The sequence below is a fragment of the Cervus elaphus genome, chromosome 8 (genome assembly GCF_910594005.1).
Source record: "Cervus elaphus chromosome 8, mCerEla1.1, whole genome shotgun sequence".
In the NCBI taxonomy this organism is placed as follows: Eukaryota; Metazoa; Chordata; class Mammalia; order Artiodactyla; family Cervidae; genus Cervus; species Cervus elaphus.
In genome coordinates this window covers 22,505,464-22,532,589 of record NC_057822.1, presented here as the reverse complement: position 1 = coordinate 22,532,589, position 27,126 = coordinate 22,505,464, and the positions used below count along the sequence as shown (strand labels likewise).

General features: G+C 38.8%; 1 protein-coding gene across 2 annotated transcripts in view; it reads right to left on the bottom strand.

The window, feature by feature from the left end:
* CUL3 (cullin 3) overlaps positions 1-27,126 on the bottom strand; it is a 97,215-nt gene that overhangs the window by 51,233 nt on the left and 18,856 nt on the right. The window contains exon 2 of one of the 2 annotated variants that reach the window (XM_043909865.1): positions 16,413-16,610. In XM_043909865.1, the coding sequence (XP_043765800.1) occupies positions 16,413-16,610 (198 nt within the window). Of the gene's footprint in view, positions 1-15,152; positions 15,269-16,412; positions 16,611-27,126 lie in introns of those variants that run through there. The other variant, XM_043909867.1, reaches the window with a different exon arrangement.

Here is a 27,126-nt window from a genome sequence, read left to right as displayed (position 1 = left end):
ACAGGCATATAAAAAGATGTTCAGTCTGAGTTAAAATAACAATGGGATGCCACCACACATCTATTAGAATGGCCAAAATCCAAAACAAGGACACCACCAAATTTGGTGAGGATGCAGAGCAACAGAACACTCAATCACTGCTGAGAGGGATACAAAACGGTACAGCCACTTGGGAAGACAGTGGCAGTTTCTTACAAAACTAGACATACTCTTATTATGTGATCCAGAAAATTATGCTCCCCAGAATAAATACCAAAGGAGTTGACAACTTATGTAGCCATAAAATTCCCCACACTAATGTTTACAGCAGCTTTACTCGTAACTGCCAAAACTCATAAGCAAATAAGATGTCCTTCAGTAGGTGAATAAACAAACTGCGGTACATCCAGACAATGGAATATCACTCAGCACTAGAAAGAAATGAGCTATCAAGCCCATGAGGAAAAAAAAAAAAAGATGCAGAGGAACCTTAAGTACATACTACAACGTGAAAGAAGTCAATCTGAAAAGGCTACATACGATATGATTCCAACCACATGACATTCTGCAAAAAGCATAACTAAAGAGACTGGAACAAAGATCTGTGGCTGCCAGGGCTTAGGGTGAAAGGAAAAATGAATATGCAGAGTATAGAGGATTTTTAGGGCAGTGAAAATATTCTGTATGCTATTGTAATGGTATTTCATTACACAGTTGCCAAAACGTATAGAATAAACAACACCAAGAGTAAACATCATGTAAATGATGGACGGCAGGTGATAATGTTAAGTCAGTGTAAGTTCAATATTGTAACAACCGCACCACTCTGGCAGGGATGCTTGTGGTGGGGGAGACTGTACCTGTGTCAGTGGGCATACAGGAAATCTCTATACCTTTTGCTCAATTTTGTGTGAATCAAAAACTGCTGTAAAAAATAAACTCTATCTTAAAAAGCTTCTCTGGTAGCTCAGATGGTAAAGAATCCACCTACAATGCAGGAGACCTGGGTCAGGAATATCCCCTTAAGAAGGAAATAGCAACCCACTCCAGTATTCCTATCTGGAGAACTCCATGCACACAGGAGAGCCTGGCTGGCCACAGTCTCATGGGGCCGCAGAGGTGAACACAACTGAGCGACTAACACACACACAAAAAGTCGGGGGCCCACACAGGATCTAAAAGAGAACCTGGGTATTCTTGTTTTTAAAGAGCTACCCAGGTGATTCTGATGTAACAGCCAGGATTAGGGGACCACTGACTTAAAGAGCCACACCAGCGATTTTTGTTCCTTCCCTGTGCAAAAGTTCCTCAATATGAATGTTTTTATATAGTTATAATAATAATCATCATACTATATGTGGTTCTAAGTCCGGATCTTCTTAAGCCATCATTAACATTCAACATTAACCTTTACTTTAGGAGACAAATTTCTTGCTCTATCATTTCATTTCCAAAGCACCACAATAATTCAAAGAAAGTGGGTATAGCAGAATGAAATGTAAGAAAAAAAATGTCATCTGAGATTTAAACAATTTTCAACCTAACACCAAAAGCATGAGCCATAAAAGAAAAAACACGATAAAATGGGCTCCATCAAAATTGAAATCTTTTGTTCTGCAAGTACTGTTAAAACAATTAAAAAGACAAACTACTGACAGGGAGAAAGTATCAAATGACTTGTACCAAGAATAAAAACAAAAAACCCCAAACTCTTACAACTCAAGAAAGAAAGCAAACAGAACTTTTAAATGGGGGAAAGACTTGAACAGACACTCAACCAAGTAAGATATAAAAAGGCAATGTGGCACATGAAAAGATGTTAACCAACCTTAGGTAGGAAGGAAAGGCAAATTAAAAGCATGATGAGATACCACTACACACACCCACGAGAATGGCTACCATACTGACAGTGTCAAGTGCTGGCAAAGATTCTGAACTGCTAAAACTTTCATACACTGCTAGTGTGGATACAAATGGCACAGTCCCACAAGAAAGCAGTCTGGCAGTATCTCATGAAGTTAAACACACACTCACCACATGACCCAGCAATTCCACCCCTAGGGATTTATCCTAGAGAAAGGAAAACCTGTATGCACACAAAAACTTACACAAAAATGTTCACAGCAACTCTATCACAACCAGAAGCAACTATACAACCCAAATGTCTTGAAGTAAGTAAATAGGTAAATGGATAAGCAAACTGATACGCTGATAACAAGAGAGTATCACCCAGCAGTAACAAGGAACAAACTACTGATATACGCAACAGACTGGCTCAATTACAAAATAATTATGTGAATGAAAGAAGTTAGTCTCAAAGGCTACGAACTGTATGATTCCATTTATACAATATTATTGACAAAACAAAACTACACTGACAGATCAGTGGTTGCCAAGTATTAAGAGTGGAAGAAGGATGTTGACTACAAAGGGAAAACAGAAACTTTCTGGGGCTGAAGGATATTCCATACTGACTGTGATAGCAATTACATAAACCTATACATGGGCTAAAATTCACAGAACCGTACATGAAATTAAAAGGCTAATTTTATTATATATTGATTTTTTAAAATTTGCAACGTTTATGTTCTCAAATTGGGTCCTGTTTCATTACTGTATTATTTACATAAGCAATGATGCCACAATCATTATTCAAAAAAGCAACCTGAATGCCAAACAATGAAGAATCATTATTTTGAGTACACCAACCTTTACTGAGGCCTCTGCAATAATTCAAATGGACATACTACATCCTCCACTTCTGTGAACACAGCTTTCCCTGTTACACCCTGTTACACCTGTTACACCCTCAGCAAAGATTAAAGTGAATTAGTAAATCAAAACAAAACCTTTATTTTTCAATGCCATAACATAAGTGCACTGTGTTCAATGATAAACTGACATCCAAGCTGTAAGAAATACATCCTCAAATCAATCAAATTACTGACGAGGGGAAGAAGGTGGAAAGGGTATGACAGGAGAGGCTGGCAGGTAGGAGCATGAGTGGGAGCTGCAAAGACTGACAAGGAGGCTGACCTTGGGCTAGGAGCTCATGGCTAAAGAGCTGAAGGATATTAATAATCTATACATTAACTCCCCACCCTCTAACACACACACATTTATTTTTAATCATTAATTAAAACTTTTTCACCCTCTAAGTTTAAATGCCTGGGGCAAATCCCAGCAAGCCAATCCTAATGTCTAGGTAACACCAAGAAATTTTATCAACTAAAAGTAATAATTAAGATTTTAATTCTCAACTTTACTGAAACCAGAACTGAGCCATATAATTAATGATGATATGGACTACTGAAAAGGACTTTCTTCTTTAAAAAATCTTCAAACTCAGGACAAAACTTAATTCCAATATAGATAAACCTCTGAAAAATACAGACATTTGTATTTGACACTATTTTGCATTGAAATATACACCATGTATTAAAAACATCAAATAGTACATGAATAATATGGTGCATGTGCTTAAAAAAAAAAAAGGACAACATTTAAGGGTACCACAGAGACACTATCATGTTAAGAGGTGTGACTTCTTAGAAATCTGGAGCATTTCAGTGTTCACCCAGGAGCTAAACAATCAAATTTGTATTTGCAGTTACCCAGGGCAGTTACAAAATAGGACTTTGACTAAGTTACTTAACCTATATATTCCGTAGTTCCTCTTCCTATAATATGACAGGTTGATCAGATCAATGGCACTCATGCAATGCCTTAGAACCATTCCAGGGTGGGCTGTTTCCCCTAATTAATATGATTTATACTGGTTTTGTGTGATTTTAAAAGTAGGGTTTTCCACTGTTTTAAAAATATAGGCATACCTTGAAGATACCATGGTTCTGATTTTAAACCACTGCAATAAACCAAGCATTGAAATAAAGCAAGTCACACAAATTTTGTTAAGGTGAGTCTCATGAATTTTTTGGTTTCCTAGTGCAAATTAAACTTACGTTTACATTATATAGGCTATTACGTGGGCAGTAACATTATGTCTAAATAAACAATGCATATCTTAATTTTAAAATACTTCGTTGCAAATAAATGCTAACCATCATCTGAGTCTTCAAAGTGTTATAATCTTGTTGCTGGTGAAGATCTTGCTAAGGTGTTGATGGCTGCTGACTGATCAGGGGTGGCTGGTGAATGCTGGGATGGCTGTGGCAATTTCTTCAAATAAGATGACAATGAAATGTGCCACATGAATAAACTCTTCCTTTCAACAATGATTTCTCTGTAGTATGCAACACTGTTTCACGGCATTTTACCAACAGTAAGAAGTGGGAGTCAGTCCTTTCAAACCTGCTTCATCAACTAAGTTTATGTAACAAACCCTTTGTTGTCATGTCAACAGCCTTCACAGTATTTGTACCAGAAGTACATTTCATCTTAAGAAACCATTTTATTTGTTCACCCATAGGCTTCCCTGGTAGCTCGGCCAATAAAGAATCTGCCTATGATGCTGGCAACGCAGAAGATGGAGGTTCAATCCCTGGGTCGGGAAGATTCCCCTGGAGAAGGGAATGACAACCCACCCCAGTATTCTTGCCTGGAGAATACCATGGACAAAGAAGCTTGGCGGGTTACAGTCCTTGGGGTCATAAAGAGTTGGACATAACTGAACGACTAACACACTTTAAGGTTCCAATACTAATTCTAGTTTTTCTGCTACTCGCACCACATCTAAAGTTACTTCTTCCACCCTGTGAGCCCTTCAAAGTCATCCAAGAGGGTTGGAATTAACTTCTACCAAACTTGTGTCAATACTGGTATTTTGACCTCTTCCCACCTATCAGGAATATTCATCAGAAACACACTGAAGAGGGTTGCCATAAACCTTCAATTTGTAAAAAATGCAGTTACCTGCTAAGTGCAGTAAGCAAAAGCACAGTAAAACAAGGTGTGCCTGGGACTGCCAGAGCCACTTCATACTCACCAAGTACCTTCTCTTGGCTCTAAATTCCAAAACATGCTGCTTGTTTCACCTGATGAAACCAAGTATTTACCAAACTATGCAACATTTACCATGATCAAAAATAGCATTCACGTTCTCACAACATTTGAATTTTTCAGAGCCCTATGTATATAATCTGGGAACTTATCATTTTGCAAATTTTACCAGTTACATAAATCCTGTTTTTCCTAAAAATGGGCTACCCTAGTCGCTCAATAGGTGAAGAATTTGCCTGCAATGCAGGAGTCGCAGGATACTCAGGTTCGATCGCTGGGTCGGGAATATTCCCTGGAGAAGGAAGTGGAAACCCACTCCAGTATTCTTGCCTGGAGAACTCCATGGACGGAGGAGCCTGTTGGGCTACAGTCCAAAGGGTCACAGTCAGACACAACTAAGCAAGCAGGCAGGGATTTCCTAAAAGTGTTCATTAAAAAATAATTCCTGAAGATCTCAAAATACAAAGTGATGTGATATAAACCTATCAATATACGTGGCTTTGTAAGTGAATCTCAACAGAAGCCAAGCCATGAAGTGTAGAAGGTATCTCTCCTAATCTGATGCATCCTTTGAAAAAACGCTCCACAGCTCTTCTCCTTATGCAAACATTCTTGATTTAAAAGATTACATGGTAAATAAAGGCAGCACAGGAATACAGATGCTAAAAAGCCCATCTGCCTGATTCAAATCATAGACCCAACATTAGGTAGATGTGTGACCCTGAGCGACTTCGTTTGTGTGAGAGTGATAGTGTGTGTTAGTCGCTCAGTCATGTCCAACTCTTTGCAACCCCGTGGACTGTAGCCTGCCAGGCTCCTCTGTCCATGGGATTCTACAAGCCAGAATACTCGAGTGGGTACCCATTCCCTTCTCCAGGAGATCTTTCCAACCCAAGAATCGAACCCAGGTCTCCCGCGCTGCAGGCGGATTTTTTTTTTTTTTTCAGGTGGATTCTTTACCAAGCCACCAGGGAAGCCCACGAATACTGCAGTGTATAGCCCATCCCTTCTCCAGTGGATCTCCCCAACCCACAAATCAAACTGGGGTTTCCTGCACTGCAGGTTGGTCCTTAATCAACTGGGCTACCAAGGAAGCCTTCACTTGTGTATCAGTTTTTATAAATAGCACTTACTTCAAGGAGTTATTGTGTGGATAAAATAAGTCAACATGCACAAAATACTTAGAACAGTGCCTAGCCCACATTAAATGCTACATAAGCATTTGCTTCCATTAAAATATTACTGTTATATTATTTATAAAATTATTTGAATCTCGCTAGAGAGTGTAGTCTGCAGAGTAGAATCATGGTCAATATCCGCATCACCACATTCATCATGTGTGAGCTTGACACACCGAATCATAATCTGCATTTTAACAACATGCTCAGAATATTTTCTGAAACAACACAAACACACATACATAGATATTCACATATTTTACACAGTATTGATGCTCAACTCTCAATTTCCACCTGATTATTGCTTTTTCTTTCTTTTACAGAACAAAAATCTCTCCGTAACTAGAAGGAATTACTTTATTTCATATTTTGAGGAGTTCATAATGCAGCCAACCTCCATTAAGTCTGATGAATAGATGTAGCTAATCCACAATACATATAACAACCTTAAGGCTTTTGTATCTCAAAGCAAACTTCTACTGAAGGTTGCTGTTCTTTAGCCGACCAGTCGTGTCCGACTCTTTGCAACCCCATGGTCTGCAGCACGCCAGGCCTCCCTGTCCCTCACCATCTCCCAGAGTTTGCCCAAGTTCATGTCCATTGCATCAGTGATGCCTTCCAGCCACCTACCCTCTGATGCCCTCTTCTCCTTCTGCCCTCAATCTTTCCCAGCATCAGGGACTTTTCCAATGAGCCAGCTGCTTGCATCAAATGACCAAAATAGTGGAGCTTCAGTTTTAGTGTCAGTTCTTTCAACAAGTACTCAGAGTTGATTTCCCTTAAGATTGACTGGTTTGATCTTGCTGTCCAAGGCACTTTTCAGGAGTCTTCTCCAGCACCACAGTTCAAAGGCAACAATACTTTGGTGTCTTCTTTACAGTCCAGCTCTCACAACTGCACGTGACCACTAGGAAGACCACAGCCTTGACCAGGCAGCAGAATAATGTCTCTGCTTTCAATACACTGTCTAGTAGGTTTGTCCTATTAAAGGTTAGGAGAATTAATTTTAACTTTTGTAGATACTTTAAATTGTCTAAGAATTCACTAATGACAAGAGATTCCTGAACGGAATAAAATTCACTGCCCTTTTGATATTTTCTAGATTCACAGTACTGTTCTCATTATCTTCATTTATTTTTAGAATAAAGGTTGGCCACCTTTATCAGAGGATTCATACCAGTATCATCAAAATTAAAGACAGCCATTCCAGGGAAACTTTTTTTGTGACCGCTGTCAAAAGATTCTTCTGTAAGTTTACTAATGCATACATAGTTATTAACATAAGTTTAAGAATTTCACAAAGTGTCCAAAATGAAGGTCTTAATTTAAAAGGACACATAATACTTTTTCCCTGAGCTGACAATTCTAATATTTAAAGATTAGTTTCAACAAGCAAGCAGGGTGTTAGGCACCATGGGGAATGTAAAATGCACTCACTTAACAATCTCTACAAAGGAGGAGCCTAATATTAGCATTCATATAACCTCAATACAGAGTAGAATTCAATGAACAATACTAAAGAAGTCAAAGCAGGTGCACATGATGCCTATTAGGACAACAGGCTTTCATAGTTTCATAAAGAAAATTTGTTATATGTTAAAGAAGATTTAAAAAAAAACACCTAAATTTGGGATTAAAAAAAAAAATACACTCTTACTTCAAAAACAGTCTTAAAAACTTTTAAAAAATAACACAACTTGGAAAACCAGGATTTAAGGATGAAGTCATGTCCTGAAAAATGGTAGCTTTTTATCTAATGGATGGAAAGGAAAACAAAGGACAAAACAGTATACCACAGAAGGACAATATGATTATCATTTGTCAAGTACTTCATTCCCAATGTTTAAGACAGTAAGAAATACATTAAAAGCACCAGTACATTATAGCATTAATATCATAGTTCAACTCTGAACAGGGACACTGACAAAGTAAATAGTAAAACATACACAAAGCATGGCATACAGCAACCACTCTCTCCTAGGCATCATGAAGAGAAAAAGCACAGTTCTGCAAGATCACACAATCTAGAGTTCCCAGCAAACTGACAGACTCCAACCTCAAGAAATCAAGGGTAGTCAGCTCCAAAACTAAACTGCACTTTAAAATGGTGAAACACTGCTTTATAGTAGTTAAGATTCAGTAATGAACTTAGGTGGGGAGAAGTATTACTTCATATACAGAAGACAAAACAGATCTCGGCAGTTCATAGACATAAACCATAATGGCTTCCATTTGACTACTAGTATTCTTAGAGATTCATTTCAACAGACAATGATCGATGCCAACTATAGGGAGAACAGAAGACACAAGGATGAATGAAACAGAGCCTAGCTTAATAAATATTAAAAGAACATCACTAGAAAACACAATCAAGACTATGAGCACTGCCCTCACAGAGCTTATAGTCTACTCCACAATTTAAGTAGGAATAGCTGGTATTTAACATGGGTGAACTTACTAAAGAACACTCTAAACTTGGCTCTTCCCCAGTATTTCTCTTTCAATCCTTTTAAAGTAGAAACTACTCAATTTCCTACCCCCCTCATATTCTGCCTGCTATCTTTCTGACTCTCCAATAATCCCTACTCCTACCCTATCCCTAACAAGCTCGTCCTCTTTGAGGATCATCCTATTTATATTCAAGCCATTCTTTCAAATTCTATTCCTTAAGGGTTTGTACACCTAGCTGAGAGCCTTCCTCTTCTTTCTGACTCCTGTCAGGGTCACCCTAAGCGACTCTAATATTCAGTGGGTTCTTAGTTTCTTCCAACAACTTTAAATTTAAAAAAAAGGACAAGATGGCACAGGAATGAAAGGTAAGTAGCAATGAAGGACTGAAAACGGAACTTCTATTAAACCTTTTACTCCATCTTTTCCACTTCAGGCTTTTTGAAGATTAAAAACCCAATAGCTCCTAGCACCCACAGAATAAAAGCCAAATCCCCTACAAAGTTAGGCCAACTAACTTTATCATTCTCATTTCCTACAAAATCCAAGTGAAGTCCTTTATGTTCCCTTTAAACGTATACTGGTCCACCATACTATGCTCCTACCTACCTATCTTTTTATTTACTCATGACATTTTCCTTACTGAGATTATCTTTTGCCTATGTTTACATGATGAATCTTCCATAATACTTTAAGGCTCATCTAACATGACCTCCTCTTTCTACTTTGCCCTGAATTCTTAAGGCAAAATAATTCCCCTTCAAATGTGATTACCTCACTAAAACTGGGAGGTGAGGTTTCCTGATGATAGGCACTGTGTCTTAATTATTTTCTGGTGCATAAGACACAGGAAGACTCAGTATCTGTGGGACCTCTGAGCTGAATCTGTCTTTGCTAATGAAAATCGTATTCCCTAGTGTTTCTATCAATTCCTTTTTAAAACTCCAGTTCTTCCCATTCTCCCTCTAAAGATGAGGAAAAACATTAATAAACTGAACAAGTAGTTTACATAGAAACATCATTTTCAGCAAAGGTCACCCTACATACAAAATAAAAACAGTAGCATGTTTTTCTACAAAGAGAATTTACACCCACACACACAAAATCAGTAAGAAGTCACTTAAAAATTGAAATTATTCTCCTTCAAAGCATCATTTTTCCTCCCTGTAAAACAGAGTGCTTAGAACTGATCAGGATTACAAGGCACAGATTCAAGTATGTAAGTCGGTAACCTAAGTTCCAGAAAGATGGAGATCTTTGATTCAACACAAATGCATTGCCCAGTGCCTGGAATTAACAGGTCCTCAATAGGCAGTTTTCTGAATAAATGAAAAGTGAGGAGGATGAAGCTCCTCTTAATCTGCCTTCCTCACACTGATTCCATCAAAGTAAGACATTATTTGAAGAACAGGATAGAAGGACTTTGAAAACCACTGGATAACTATTCCTTTTAGCAGTAATAAACTTTCTAGTAGAGGTGAAAAGTCAACATCTTTTTTGTTCAGCTTTTATAAACTCACTTATGAGGCTGTCTTATTATTATGACTATAGAGTAGAAATTTGGGGAAAAAGGAGGGAAATTAACCTTAAGACAAATCTAAGAAACTTGTTAATCATAACAAGATTAGGATAATAAAGTTTTTTCTATATTAAAACCAAAGAGTTTCTCCTGACCTTAAGAAACAATTAAAAATAGAAAAACTTCTCTTCTAAACATGTATTATGGCACATGAAAGGACAACAGTAAACTCAAAAACTATCATTTTCTAAGTAACCCCAAATTATCAAGCTACATAATCATTATATAAATTTAATGCTCATTCAAGCTAACAAAACTAATCCCGATCATTTTATACATTAATAATCTGAAGTCCAGAAAAATCTAGTAATTTATTCACAATTCAGTGGTAGAGTCAGGCCTAATGCCTCATTCTCCCCACTTTCTATCCAGGACTGTTTTTCACTGCATCTATTTCTAAAGTATTTATTATTAAACTATTATTATATCTATTATTATTTATTATTATGGAGTTCTTAGCAGTGTATAGAAGAAAAACTAAGTCCTCTGTAGAGACTTTCTGTGAAGTCTGAATCTCAAATAGGAATCTTCTAAAAGGACATGACTCAAAAAAAACCCAAACAAAACACTTTAAATATCTGACAATTTCATCAGCTATACCTCAATAAAGCTGAAAAATAAAATCAAAAACATAAAAAAAATGGCTCCATCCTAACCTACCTTGCCCACAAGTAATAGAACATTTGTTTACTTGTTTATCTGTTCCATGAATGCAGATATAAAATGCGTTCTATTTAGTATTTCTTACACCCAAGCCAGTCCAGCAAATAATATTTTGAATGTTAAATTTGGTGATGATTATTTTTACAAGGATACTTTTGAGGCTTTTACAAAATGACCTATAATTTAAAAATCCTTTAAAACTTAAAAGTAGCATAACCTTTTTTCTCCAATATAATCATGCCTTTAAGGGTATCTGAGTTAGGAAAAAGACAGCCCCTGAGAATTCTGAAATGCTCTCACATTTATGACAAGGCAGAGAGGCCACAACACACAGTGGGTTTTGTTTTTGTGATCTTGAGAAATTTACTGAATTCCTTTGGGTCTCAGTTTCTTGGGGAAATATTCTTCTACAGATAGAAAGAAGTAAGAAACAGCATTTAACTTCTACGCCTGCTTCAATGTGGCAAACTTATTTCTTCAATGTGAAAAGATAGTCCTGGCTATCTATACCACAGCACTAAAAGGTTCACTTTAATGGAAAATAATTTTGCTTTAAAAAATACATCATTAGCTAGGCAGTTCAGCTAACTTGCTCAAAGCACAGTGAACAAAAAGCTGTAGAAATGCTTTCAGAACCATAAAAAGGGATATATTCTGTGAGACTGAAGACATATAGCTTTGATACCACAGAACCCTAAACCACCCTCTTACCTTCCAGACAGAAGGTGCAATGTAGTGACAGGCACTATTGATTTACATGCAAAGTATCTTTCTGCACAATAGGACATCCCTAAGTCCTATTTGGTAGAACAAATGGACTTCCTACATCAGAGGACAAACATTTAACGCTACTGTATGATGGCTCTGTCAGTTAAGACTTCTTGTAACAGTGTCCCCTTCAGACAGTACTGTATTTGTACGATTTTTTAAAGTGTCTTATAAAATCAAAGTAAAAATGAAATAAGATAACAGGAAACAGAAAAATGAAAGCATAGATACCAGCAGAGGTTCAAAAACTTAATTCAACTGAGACAAAGAAATCATCAGATATGCGATACTGGCACATTTCCTAGTCAAAAATTAACTAGCTGAGTAATATTCCATGGTGTATATTCCATGGTACATATACACCATGGAATATTACTCAGCCATTAAAAAGAATTCATTTGAACCAGTCCTAATGAGATGGATGAAGCTGGAGCCCATTATACAGAGTGAAGTAAGCCAGAAAGATAAAGAACATTACAGCATACTAACACACATATATGGAATTTAGAAAGGTGATAACGATAACCCTATATGCAAAACAGAAAAAGAGACACAGAAATACAGAACAGACTTTTGAACTTTGTGGGAGAATGTGAGGGTGGGATATTTCAAAAGAACAGCATGTATACTATCTATGGTGAAACAGATCACCAGCCCAGGTGGGATGCATGAGACAAGTGCTCCGGCCTGGTGCACTGGGAAGACCCAGAGGAATCGGGTGGAGAGGGAGGTGGGAGGGGGGATCGGGATTGGGAATACATGTAAATCCATGGCTGATTCATATCAATGTATGACAAAACCCACTGGAAAAAAAAAAAAAATTAACTAGCTTAAGGTGGTCAAATGAGTATTTATGAAAGAAAAAAAAATTAAAGAACATCTTCAGATGCTGCTGCTATTTCATTAATACTTATAGGAGAAATAAAAGTTCAGCATATACATTTTTTAATTCTTTAGCAAAATCAACTCAAATATATGTTCTCTGGCATATACTGCAGAGAACTGGCTATATTTTGAAATAACAGTTAATCTTAGATATGGGACCACTTTAAGAGACTATACTGAAGCTCTTAACAGTTACCACAGAATTATTGTTCACGTGACCCCAATTTCTACCTAACCATGTTTCAGAGTCCAAAAATCTGTCACATTAACACTGACCTCCCACTCTGACCTTCCCACCTCTCCTCACTTTTTGCAATCAAAGCACATAAATATAGAGGTTTTTTTTCCTGCATTTGTGCCCAAGCTGCAAAGCACTTCTTTAAAAAAAAAAATTAAGGAAGAAAGATATATCATACATTCAGGCCAACTCCCACAGAGACATCTTTTCCCTCACTTGCCAGTTCCTTAGTATATTCCCCACAGGAGCTACTCCAAGACTCTTCATCTCATTTTCAGAAGATACACTGCTTAATTATTAGATTTGCGGTAGTTTTAGAACTAAAGCATTTCAAAGATACTGCTGCCAACTCCTTGATTTTAACCATAAATAAACCAAGAACTAAAATTTAAAGGACTACAGTTGTATACACACTGAGGCAATTTTCATGAAACTCCACATGCACCCTCAATTTCAGCATATTTACTCCATCTTCATCCATTCATTATGCCTCAGCAGCAGATTTATAGAAAAGTTAGGGATTTAGCCTGAAGCCATACTGCTTGAACACTGTTTGAGCTAGGCGACTTACTAACTTTGTGAAAGTGAAGTGTTAGTCGCTCAGTGGTGTCCAACTCTTAGCAACCCCACGGGCTGTAGCCTCCCAGGCTCCTCTTTCCATAGAATTCTCCAGGCAAGAATACTGGAGTGGGTTGCCAATCCCTTCTCCAGAGGATTTTCCTGACCCAGGGATCGAACATGGGTCTCCTCTATTGCAGGCGGATTCTTTAGCATCTGAGGTACCGTGAAGTCCCTGACTTCGTGTATTTGGACAAATAACCAACACTGTGTGCCTGGGTTTCTTCATTTTTAAATAGAGGTAATAATAGTACTATCTGGCTCCTTGGGTTGTGACCATTAACTAAGTGAACACACCCAAGAGCACTAAAGTGGACCTTAGCACATAGTAAACACTAAGTAAGACTTAGCTGGGATGGTTATCATCACGCCCTGTGAGAAACTGCTCCCTTTCCACCTTTACTTCTCCACTGCTCCATTTCACATTCCCTTCATATCCACAACTTCAGCTGCTCCAAACGTCTCTGCTACAGCTTTAAGCAAACCTCTCCCACTCTACTTTTCTTCGCTTTTGATGCCAAGATTCTTAGTCTTAATTTCTCACACCTGTTTACCATAGTTTGCTTTTGAAGATTCATCCCGTGTCTCTGGGATTTTTGTTTTTGAACTCCCAACACGTATTCCACAGTGCAGGCTACCAAATGTCAGACCTCACTCTCCAGTTCTGAGTTCCTGCCAAGCTCCAAACCCACCATATCTCTACTTGGACATCTTGTTACAAGCTCTCACACAAATTTCCTCACATGTAAAATGATTTCTAAGTTGACTTCTAACTATAAAAGTTTCCAATATTAACCTAAAACAAAATCTGTCATCTCCTCCACCCATTCCAAATCAGTTTTCCACCAAAGTTCACAATAATTCTCTTGGTAGCACCGTAATTCTCTCCCAGTAACTAAATTTTATCTTATTTCAGAATTTTTGACATCACATTTTTAGACTATCATCTTAATTAGCTTTTTCCAGGTATTCCTGTTTTTTAGCACACACATTCCCTCTATTCTACTTTATAGCACTCTCATCTTAATCTTAAAATATTCTGTCATATTATCATCCACTTAAAAACCTCCAATAAACCTCCAATGTAAAGTCCAAATTCCTTAGCTTGGCATTCAAATTTTTCTCCTATCTATTCCCAAGTCAACTCTGCAACACTATACTCCACTAATCCCCATAAATTATTACACATCTCAATCCAACTCTACTTACCACCAAGCATATTTCTGCATAATCATGAGACATCTGACATCCTGGGAACACCTTTTGCATCATTCACTTACATTCGAAATTTTTCATGGTTCAGTTCAATTTCATCCTTTCTTATGAAATCTTACAGCCCAAGGTAATATTTCCCTCATTTGAATAACTAAGCCATTTATTGCCTATACAACTCATTTGCCCTTTAATTATGTAATGCCTCACACTGTTATCTAAATGTGTGTATCATCCCTCACATAAGAATAAAAACAAAAACAAACCTGGAAAGGGACAGCATCGTATCTCTTTGCATCTACTACATTTTCTTAGAAAGTTGTATACAGTTAGGCACTTAACAACAACAACAACAAAACTATTGAACGAATGAAGAACATAATCACCTTGCTTCATGTGACACTAGCTACCTGCTCATGTAATCCCATTTAAGAGAAAAGAATACAGAAGAGTAGAAATATAAAGTGATTATTTTGTAACCATTGTAGAAATAATGATTCATGCAAGAATCATCACTGGATGCTAAAACCATCACATGAAAAGTTTCTTGGGGAACAGGATATTTACACAGTCTCAAAATATATCTGAACAAATTACTTATGAATTACAAAGGGAAAAAAGGTACCTTCACAGTGGAGAAATCTGGCGGACACCAAGTGATCAAAGTTAACATCACCAATAATGGGATAAACTGACATCATGTGCCTCCTGATGTGATGCACTGAGGACACAACATCACTTATGTATAATTCCTGCCAAAAATGCATAACCTGAAACTAGTCATGAGGAAACAATCAGACAAACCAAAAACTGAGGGACAATCTACAAAACAACTGACCTATACTCTCAAAAATGTCAATGTGCTGAAAGACAAAAGCAGGCTGAGGAATTGAGTGAGTGATCCTGGATTAAGTTCCTGGATCAGAAAACAAACTGCTATAAAGGACATCACTGCCACAAAGGACAACTCATCAATCTGAATGTGGATCATATTAGATAATAGTTTTATATTCATGTTAAACTGCCTGATTTTCAAAGAATTTCCTTGTTCTTAGGAGAAATATTCCAAAGCATTTGAGTGTAAACGAATCTAAAACTAATTCTCTAACTGTCCAGCAATAATAATAATACCAATAATAGTAATAACAAATACCAATAGAAAGATTGCCTAAAATGTGGCAAAATCTTGACAACTGGTAAATCTACAATATAAAGAAATCATTGTACTATTGATGCAAGTTTTCCATTTTTTTCAAAACAAAATTTAAAAAACAAATACCCTAATACCACGAAAAAACTCTGAGAAGTTTTTATTTATCTGTGGTATTTTACATCTTATCTGACAATCTTAAAGCAGGACATACTTGTAGTGGAAGAGTCTGCTTTATAAAAAACACTTGTTTTAAAAAAACAAATACATCTTTTTGGAACCAAAGAACCATTTTATAATGTTAACAGTCCAACACTAATTTATCTTAAAAAATTCCTATTCCTTGTAATAAAACTCAGTTAAAATGAAATAAGGCAAATTTCATTTGGTAAAAAGTCTTAGACAATATTTTTAAAACAATGTAGTCATCTTATTTTCAAATATACAAAGAATACAAAGCTAAAATGGGCTGATTAGCATTTTAAAGAAAATAATGATCTATAATTAACTTATTCATAAACAACCATATGTAAATTAATTTCTGAAATTATGTTTATCAAAGATCACAAATTCCACCTTCCCTCAATTATCAAAAATTCTAGTTTAGCTGATTATAAGTTTTTAAGTGAGGTTTTACAACATAGCTACTATTATTTCTATAGGTTTCCTGGAACCTTTAAAAATAATACTTCTAGATTCAATACAGTTAGCAACAGTTCTTTAAAAGTTGGATACCTTATTTATGAGATGTTCCGTAACAACTTCTCTTAGTCCAGTGTAGAGCTTTTCTCCATGTTTATGCAAAACCATTGTATATGCATTTCTATAGAGCTCCTCAAAACTAAGACCACTGTTATTCTTACGCTGGATTTCTTGAATTGCATTTTTCAGAAGGTCCCAAATGCTGTTTACATATTTTTCATCCATGGTCATCTGTAATATCCAAAAGAGAGAAAGAGACAAAAAAAGAGAAAAAACCAATGGTTGAAAATCTTTCTGTATTTGTCCATATAGTAAATATTTTATTATATGATTATGATTACATATCTCCATGACTTACAAGGATGCTAACAATCTGTTTTAACAGGAACAATGGGATACATTTAAGATAATTTTTAGAGCTGAAAGAAGCGATTTTAAAATATCATTTTAAGACCTCCCTCCTTCCTTATCTGCAGCACAACTCTCTGCTTTAAATAAAATCATAATTCCTGATGTTAATACTTGTTTTAGCCAAAAATATAAGACATCTTTTCCCTAACTTTATTTAGTAGAATCCAAGCTCAGAAAAACAGAAAAGGTTCCCTGATGAAAAAACATTGGGGACATGAACACTATTTTCCTCTCCTGAAGATCTGCAGAGCTCCTTAGCAAATTAAAGATGATAAGGACATCTGCAATTAAAAAACAAAGCAACAATAAATCCACACATTTTCTTTGTTTAACCTAGTATTCTCTCATTTTCCTCCTTTCCCAGTTTAGATTCCATGGTCGGTCATTTCTGAGCACTGTTGCATACAGCCATAAATAAATTGCCCCTTTCCCCCACTTCAAAGTACTTGCCATTCTATACCCCAACTGCCCACCTATCCTCACAAGTACCCACACAGCTGAACGTAACTACAGATATACATACATACAACCGTATTCAATACATCTCAATTTAAATTCATACCCACTAACCGTAAATGGGCCCTTAGTACAAGCCCATTGGTACAAGCCCACGGTTCTACCTTTCTAGTCTAGCTCTTCTTTCCTAGATGACTTTACACTGTCTCCTCCATCCCCAACCCTAGGATAATGACTTGCTTCCTGTCCCACTGAGAAAACAGAAAGCGCCTGCACAGAGTCACACCCACTAACCCGTGTGACCACACACCAGCATGACCTGCCAGCTGCTGCGTGTGAAGGGCCAAGTTCTTACATGCAAGTTACAGCACAGGGCCAGAAACAGACATCATCCAGGGACTCAGAAATGCAGAATTTCAGGCCCCGTCCCAGACCAACGGAACCACATCTGCAGTTTAACAAGCACCCCAGGTGGTACCTAAACAAAGCAAAGTTTAACAAGTACTACCCTAGGTCCATCCCAAGTCACCTATTCAAGGACCTCCCTATAGCAATCTACCTTTCCAGCATCATCAAAAGTTTCCTCTGTGCTAAGGAATTTCCATCTGCATTTAATATCCTCAACTTCCCATCTTAAAAACAAATCCTCACAATCCCACCTATTTCTCCAGCACCACCAGAAAACCTTCTTTTTCATTTACAACACAATCACAGAGCTGGGGAGAAAACTTCTATATTTACTATCCCCAGGTAACATTTTCCCCACTGTATCCTGAATCCATTCTAATAAGGCTTTCACCTCTACCATTTTACCAGCCCAGGTGGCGCTAGTGGTAAAGAACTCGCCTTCCAATGCAGCAGACATCAGAGATGTAGGTTCAATCCCTGGATCGGGAAGATTCCATGGAGAAGAATATAGCAACCCACTCCAGCATTCTTGCCTAGAGAATCCCTTGGGCAAAGAAGCCTGACGGGCTACAGTCCATAGGTTCGCAAAAAGTCGGTCACGACTGAAGCAATTCAGCACCCATGCACGCACGCTCTACCATTTCACAGAAATTACTGTATAGAAGGTCAGCAGTGACCTTCCACACTGCTATCTCTAACAAAGTCTCACTTCTCATCTTACTTGACCACTCTGGTAGCAATTCAAACAGCCAATTATTCAGATTGATACAGATTCCTCCCTTGCCTTTCAAGCACTACCATCTCTTCTTTTTCTTTCTATTCCACTTGCTCATATTTTGCCAGCCTGCTTACTGATTTTTACTCATCACCACAACCTCCAACTCTTGTCAGAATCTCTTATCTATCCAAACTCAGTTTTCAGGTGAAGTTAACTCATCCGGTCTCCTGGCTTTAAGTCAACCTCAAAATTTACATATCCCACCAACTGCTTAATACCAAACTCTGATATCCAGCCCTCTAACTCAATATTTGTCCTTGAAAATCTACTAAGCAACTCAATCACATGTAGAACAGAACGGCTAATCTTTTCCCCTAAGCTGGCACCTCTACAGTCTTCTCCAGCTGAGAAGACACCCACTCCATCTTTCCTGGTGCTAAGGCCAGAAAGTCTGCAGTCAGTGCTCTGTAGTCCATAATCTCACTACTAATCCAAGAGGAAATTCTATTGTCTCTATCTTCAGTCTTCAAGATGGCAGAGTAAAAGGATGTGCACTAATCTCCTGCAAGAACTCCAAAACTGCAACTTGCTGAAGAACAATCATCGACAGGAGAAAGTTGAATCCCACCAAGAAAAGATACCCCACGTCCAAGGGCAAAGGAGAAGTCCCAAGAAGATGGTAGGAGGGGTGAAATCACATTTATAACCAAACCCCATACCCACCAGAGACATTCAGAGGTCACAAACAAAACCTTGTGCGCGCCAGGACCCAGACCCTACAGAGACTGAGCCAGACCTGCCTATGAGTGTTTGAGTGTCTCCTGTGGAGGCACGGGTCAGCAGTGGCCTGCCGTGGGGACGGGGCTCTGGATGAAGCAGACCTGGGTTACACAGCGTGTGATGTTAAGCCCTCTTGGAGGAGGGCGCCATTAGCCCCACCACAGAGCCGCCGAGCAGACGACCCACAAGCTGCAGAACAATTATACAAAAGAAAGTCTAGCACTCTTAAGAAAGTTCTAGAACCCACAACAGACTCCCTAATCTGGGGATCCAGCTAAGGGACTGAGAATGCCCAGGGAATTTGACTTTGGATGCCAGTGGGATTTGATTATAGAACTTCCACAGGACTAGGGAAACAGACTCCTGGAAGGCACAAACAAAACTCTGCACCCCAGGAGAAAGGAGCAGTGTCCCCACAGAAGACTGAGCCAGAATTCCCTGAGAGAGAGTCCAGGAGTCTCCAGCAGAAGCATGGGTCAACAGTGGACTGCTGCAGAGTCAGGGACACTGAATACAACAGTGCCTACACAAGTCCTTCTGAAGGAGGTCACCAAGACTGTAATGCCCCTACCATAGCTTGGCCTCAGGTTACAAACAACGGAGAGGGAACACAGCCCCGCCCACCAACAGACAATTGGATTAAAGATTTACTGAGCTTAGCCTCTCACATCAAATAAGACCTTCCCCCACAGTCAGTCTCTCCCAGGAAGCTTCCACAAGCCTCTTATCCTTATCTATCACAGGGTAGACAGAAGGAACACCACAATCACAAAAAAATAACCAAATTGATCACATGGACCACAGCCTTATCTAACTCAACAAAACTATGAGCCATACCCTGTAAGGCCACCCAAGACAGACAGGTCATGGTGGAGAGTTCTGACAAAATGTGGTCCACTGAAGAAGGGAATGGCAAACCACTTCAGTATTCTTGCCTTGAGAACCCCATGAACAGTAAGTATGCAAAGGCAGAAAGATGGGACACTGAAAGATGAACCCCCCAGGTCAGTAGGTGCCCAATATATTACTGGAGATCAGTGGAGAAATAACTCCAGAAAGAATGAAGAGACAGAGCCAATACGGAAACAATGCCCAGTAGTGGATGTAACTGGTGATGGAAGTAAAGTTCCATGCTGTAAAGAACAATATAGCATAGGAACCTGGAATGTTAGGTCCATGACTCAAGGTAAATTGGAACTGGTCAAACAAGAGATGGCAAGAGGGAACATCAACATTTTAGGCATCAGTGACTAAAATGGACTGGAATGGTGAATTTAATTCAAATGACCATTGTATCTACTACTGTGGGCAAGAATCCCTTAGAAGAAATGGAGCAGCCCTCATAGTTAACCTGGAGTCTGAAATGCAGTACCTGGATGCCAACTCAAAAACGACAGAATGATCTCTGTTCATTTCCAAGGCAAACCATTCAATCTCACAGTAATGCAAGTCTATGCCCCAACCAGTAATGCTGAAGAAGCCGAAGTTGAACGGTTCTATGAAGACCTACAAGACCTTCTAGAACTAACATCAAAAGATGTCCTTTTCATCATAGGGGCCTGGAATGCAAAAGTAAGAAGTCAAGAGTTACATGGAATAACAGGCAAGTTTGGCCTCAGAGGATAAAATAAAGCAGAGCAAAGGCTAACAGAGTTTTACCAAGAGAATGCACTGGTCACAGCAAACACCCTCTTCCAACAACACAAGAGAAGATTCTACACGTGGACATCACAAGATGGTCAATACAAAATCAGATTGATTATATTCTTTGCAGCCAAAGATGGAGAAACTATACAGTGAGCAAAAACAAGACCGGGAGCTGACTGTGGCTCAGACCATGACTCCTTATCGCCAAATTCAGACTTTAACTGAAGAAAGTAGGGAAAACCACAAAACCATTCAGGGATGACCTAAATCAAATCCCTTATGATTATACAGTGGAAGTGACAAATGAATTCGAGATTAAATCTAGTAAGAGTGCCTGAAGAACTATGGATGGAGGTTTGTGACACTGTATAGGAAGGAAGCAGTGATCAAGACTACCCCCAAGAAAAAGAAAGGCAAAATGGTTGTTTAAGGAGGCCTTACAAATAGCCAACAAAAGATGAAAAGCAAAAGGCAAGGAGAAAAGGAAAGATATATATACCCATCTGAATGCAGAGTTCCAAAGAACAGCAAGGAGGTAAGAAAGCCTTCCTCAGTGATCAATGTAAAGAAATGGAGGAAAACAACAGAATGGGAAAGACTACAGAGCTCTTCAAGAAAATTCAGATACCAAGAAAACATTTCATGCAAAGATGGGCACAATAAAGGACAGAAACAGTATGGACCTAACAGAAGTAGAAGATATTAAGAAGAGACAGCAAGAATACACAGAAGAACTATCCAAAAAAGATCTTTATGACCCAGATATCCACGATGGTGTGATCACTCACCTAGAGCCAGACACCCTGGAGTGCCAAGTCAAGTGGGCCTTGGGAAGCATAACCACAAACAAAGCTAGTGGAGGTGACGGAATTCCAGTTGAGCTCTTTCAAACCCTAAAAGGTGATGCTGTGAAAATGTTGCACTCAATATGCCAGCAAATTTTGGAAACTCAGCAGTGTCCCTGGTGGCTCAGACGGTAAAGCGTCTACCTGCAATGCGGGAGACTTGGATTCTATCCCTAGGTTGGGAAGATCCCCTGGAGAAGGAAATGGCAACCCACTCCAGTACTCTTGCCTAGAAAATTCCATGGATGGAGAAGTCTGGTGGGCTACAGTCCATGGGGTCGCAAAGAGTCGGACACGACTGAGTAACTTCACAGCAGTGGCCACAGGACTGGAAAAGGTCAGTTTTCATTCCAATCCCAAAGAAAGGCAATGCCAAAAAATGCTCAAACTACTGCACAATTGCACTCATCTCACACACTAGCAAAGTAATACTCAAAATTCTCCAAGCAAGACTTCAACAGTACATAAACCAAGAACTTCCAGATGTTCACGCTAGATTTAGAAAAGGCAGAGGAACCAGAGATCAAATGGCCAGCATCTGTTAGATCATCATAAAAGCAAGAAAGTTCCAGAAAAACATCTACTTCTGCTTTAATAACTATGCCAAAGCCTTTGACTGTGTGGATCACAACAAACTGTGGAAAATTCTCAAAGAGATGGGACTACCAGACCACCTGACCTGCCTCCCGAGAAACCTGTATGCAAGGCAAGAAGCAACAGTAAGAACCAGACATGGAACAACTGACTGGTTCCAAATCAGGAAAGGAGTATGTCAAGCTGGTATATTGTGGCCCTGTTTTTTCAACCTCCACGCAGAGTACATCATGCGAAATGCCAGCTGGATGAAGCTCAAGCTGGAATCAAGATTGCTGGAGAAATATCAATAACCTCAGTTATACCACCACCCTTATGTCAAAAAGTGAAGAAGAACTAAAGAGTTTCTTGATCAAAGTTAAAGAGGAGAATGGAAAAGTTGGCCTAAAATTCAACATTCAAAAAACTAAGATCATGACATCTGGTCTTATCACTTCATGGCAAATAGATGGGATAACAATGGAAACAGTGACAGACTTTATTTTCTTGGGCTCCAAAATCACTGCAGATGGTGATTGCAGCCATGAAACTAAAAGACACTTGCTCCTTGGAAGAAAAGCTATGACCAATCTAGACAGCATGTTAAAAAGCAGAGACATAACTTTGCCAACAAAGGTCCATCTAGTCAAAGCTATGGTTTTTCCAGTAGTCATGCATGGATGTGAGAGTTGGACTATAAAGAAAGCTGAGTGCCTGCCAAAGAATTGATACTTTTGAACTGTGGAGTTGGAGAAAACTCTTAACAGTCCCTTGAACTGCCAAGGAGATCAAACAGTCCCTCCTAAAGGAAATCAGTCCTGAATAGTCATTGGAAGGAATGATGCTGAAGCTCCAATGCTTTGGCCACCTGATACAAAGAAATGCCTCAATGGAAAAGACCCTGATGCTGGGAAAGACTGAAGGCAGGAGGAGAAGGGGATGACAGAGGATGAGATGGATGGATGGCATTACCGACTTCATGGACATGAGTTTGAGCAAGCTCTGCAAATTGATGATGGACAGGAAAGCCTGGCATGCTGCAGTCCGTGGCATGACAAAGAGTCGGACACAACTGAGCAACTGAAATGGTCTTCAGAATGCACCCAAAACTAAGTCCTCACTTCTTCCCCTGTTACTAATCTAGTCCAAACTACCATTATCTCTCAGATTACTACAACAGTCTCCTAATTGGTCTATTTCTGCTCTTGGCCCACTATCATAAAGCAATCAAGAGTGACCCTTCTGAAAACAAGCCAAATCATGTCACTTGGTTGCTCACAACCCTCGGTGGGTGACTTCTCTTGGAGTTAAAGTAAGAGTCCTAAACACTATCCTACCAACTCTTAATCGACCTGATAATCTCTGTTGACTTCATCTATCCTTCCTCCTTGCTCTCTCTGTTCCAGCCCTACCAGCCTCCTTGTTATTCCTTGGAACATGATAACAAGTTCACTTCAAGGTAGTTTTTGCTATTCTGTCTGTCTGGAAGTGGTCTTCCCCCAGATATCTGTGTGGCTCATGTCCTTATCAAACACAAACGCTGCTCAACCTTTAATGAAGTCACCTTAAAATGAAGTTTTAACTATCTACTCTATTTAAAGCAGCAGCCTCCTCCTACTTGCTGTTGTCGTCTCCCACTCTTTGCAACCCCATGGACTGTAGTCCATCATGATCCTCTGTCCATGGGATTTCCCCGGCAAGCATACTGGAGTGGGTTGCCATTTCCTTCTCCAGGGGATCCTTCCTGACCCAGCGATGGAACCCGTGTCTCCTGCATTGATTGGCAGGCAGATTCTCTACCACTGAGCCACCAGGGAAGCCCGTCCCTCCTACCATCAAATTCCAACCTCACATTATTTCTTTTTCTGGCCTCTCTCTTCCCAGTCAAGTATCAGTTCCATGAAAGCAGGGATTTTCCTCACTACTGAATAAACTCAGCCATTAAAATAATACCTGGCATTTAACAAACACTTGTTGATAAATTTTCTACTTATCTCTGACTAAGCAGCCGTTTTCATGCCACATAAATCCTACAAGTTCTTTTTCACAACCAGGGAAACACTACATCAATTACTCATCTGATTCATGTCAACTTCTGACTTGAAATGGATAAGATACTTAACTAATAAAATCCTCTCCAGAGAGGGCTGGAAGAAAATTTGGAGGTGATGGATATATTTATTGCATATATTGTGATCTCTTCACAAATGAATACTTACCTCCAAGCTCATCAAGTTGCATATGTTTAATATTTACAGCTTATCTCAATAAAGAGATTTTTTTTAAATAAAGAGATTATTTTTTTTTAAAAAGAAAAAAGAATCCTCTTCAAGTCCTGTCCAAAGGGTATGAATGTGAAAAGAGGAAGGAGTAGGTAGGCAAAACAGTTTTTTCAGTCAAACAAGTTCAACTCCCAGTCAAGAGGATTCTTAGGCAGACGACTCAAACTAAGTCTTATTATTCTAATCTTTTCTGGAGAGCTTTAAAATGAACTCTTTAGAAAACAATAACTATCTTGTTTCTCAAACTTTATTCAAATCCAGGTCTATCAGAGACTTCTCTGAAACAGCCTTAAGAGACTTAACTGAACTAAACTACTTTACTAAACTACAACCTATTTGATACCCTCATACAGAGGATGCCATCCATATAAAATATAAATAAGATGTGGCTTTTTACAACTTTGCACAAATAAAGGCCACAAGACAATGTGATAATGATGGCCTCGAACAGTCCATACGTGTGAAATGTGGTTTTTTTTAACAGTTTGCTGACAGTATATATAGAGGTTACAATAAAGCAGACTAAGACACCATTCCTGAAGTTAAATACTTAACACATAAAGAAGAATGTTCAAAACACTTTCAAAGAAAGAGCAGTTACTGTGGACTGAAAATGCCAGAGATAATTATACTGCTAAATAAAAGTTCAGCAAAACCTTAAATGATCTTTTCAGGATCTGTAATGAAGATCCCATTGAGGCTAAAAAAAACATATAGGAGGGTCTCTACTCAGCATGAATTACTAAATTTTCTATTAGAAAGTAAAGTATTTTTAAGATACTTGTAGTATAAAATATAGAAGTTACTAAGATAAACTAATAAGTTTCAAGTATTGTACAAATACTCATATTATAATGACAGAATCATTTCTCACATATATAAATTATTTAAAAATCCAAGATGTTATGTATATTTTCCTCAGTATTTGTGCATTATAGGTAGAAGTGAAGACACAGGACAAAATGTTTCTTTTCATGATTGCTGAAGCATAAAAATGCTCAAACAAAGACGAAAATAGACCCAGAGAAGTTAAATGACTTACCCCAAAATCAGAGAGCTGGAATCAGAATCCATATTTTCAAATCTAGTCCAAACCACTGAACTCACCTCGCATCCCTCTGTGCTAGCTGGGTGAAGCAGTACTATCAGTAATCACTGACAATCTTGATAAACACAGTACAGCGTATTATTCATAGTAGAGAACATAGATTTTGCTGCCCACCATGCCTAGATTTGTCATGGCTTTGCTAAATGAACAAGCCATGCAACCTTGGGCAAAATTACTTAACTTCTCTAAATCTTTATTGAGGTTTCCCTAGTGGCTCACTGGTAAGAAATCCGCCTGCCAATGCACGACATGTGGGTTCAATCCCTGGGTTGGGAAGATCCCCTGGCGAAAGAAATGGCAATCCAGTATTGGAGAATCCTTTAGACAGAAGAGCCTAACAGGCTACAGTACACGGGGTAGCAGAAGAGCTGAATATGACTGACTAACAACAAACCTTTATTTCCTCACTTTAAAGTGGGTTTAATAACAACATCTATCTCAAAAGACTATCATGAGAATTAAATGCAAATATTGGTAAATTTAGCCCAGGCCGGGGCACCATATAGCCAGCCCTCCATATCCATGGAACTCACAGATACAGAGCAGACTGTACTCTGACATCCTGTACAAGGGATTTGAGCACCTTCAAGGGCTTCCCTGATAGTTCAGCTAGTAAAGAATCTGCCTGCAATGCAGGAGACCCCAGTTTGATCCCTAGGTCGGTGAGATCTGCTGCAGAAGGGATAGGCTACCCACTCCAGTATTCTTGGGCTCCCCTGGTGGTTCAGCTGGTAAAGAATCCACCTGCAATGCAGGAGACCTGGGTTCAATCCCTGGGTTGGGAAGATCCCCTGGAGAAAGGAAAGGCTACCCACTCCAGTATTGCAGTCTGGAGAATTCCATGGACTGTATAGTATAATCCATGGGGCTGCAAAGAGTTGGACATGACTGAGGACTTTCACTTCACTGAGCACCCTCAGATCCTGTATCTGCAGGGGTCCTATAACCAGTCCCCCACGGACACTGACGGACTACTATATAATACCTCACATGCTGACCAACAGTGACAGGATCTCTTAAACTCTCATCTATGGAAATCAAATGTCAGGGAAAAACATAGTTTTTCAAGCTTAGCAAATAAACAGCTAAAACAAAAGTACCTTAAGAACACAACTGTGATTCTGAAGCCCAAGAAGATAAAGTCTGCCACTGTTTCCAGTGGGCTACAGTCCACAAGGTAGCCTAAAAGTCAGACACAACTTAAGTGACTGAACAAGAGCACAACTATGCTAAACGCAAGTCAATAAAATGCAGCCTTCTTTCAAAAACAGTATCCTCCTACTTCATATCGCCTATTCTTCCAGTGTCATTTCCATGATTTTAATCCCCAGAGCTCTGTCCTTGGTTCTTCTATTCACTCTGCACTGGGTATGCATGCATTTCCATTCATTATAATGGTTACAACTACTATGAACACTCCCAGGATTCCAAAATGTACAAAGTTTTAGACCGGCAATGGATTCTGGAGTCCCCTAAAACTGTATAGAAAATTTTGCAAAATTTTGTGTGCGCACTTCTT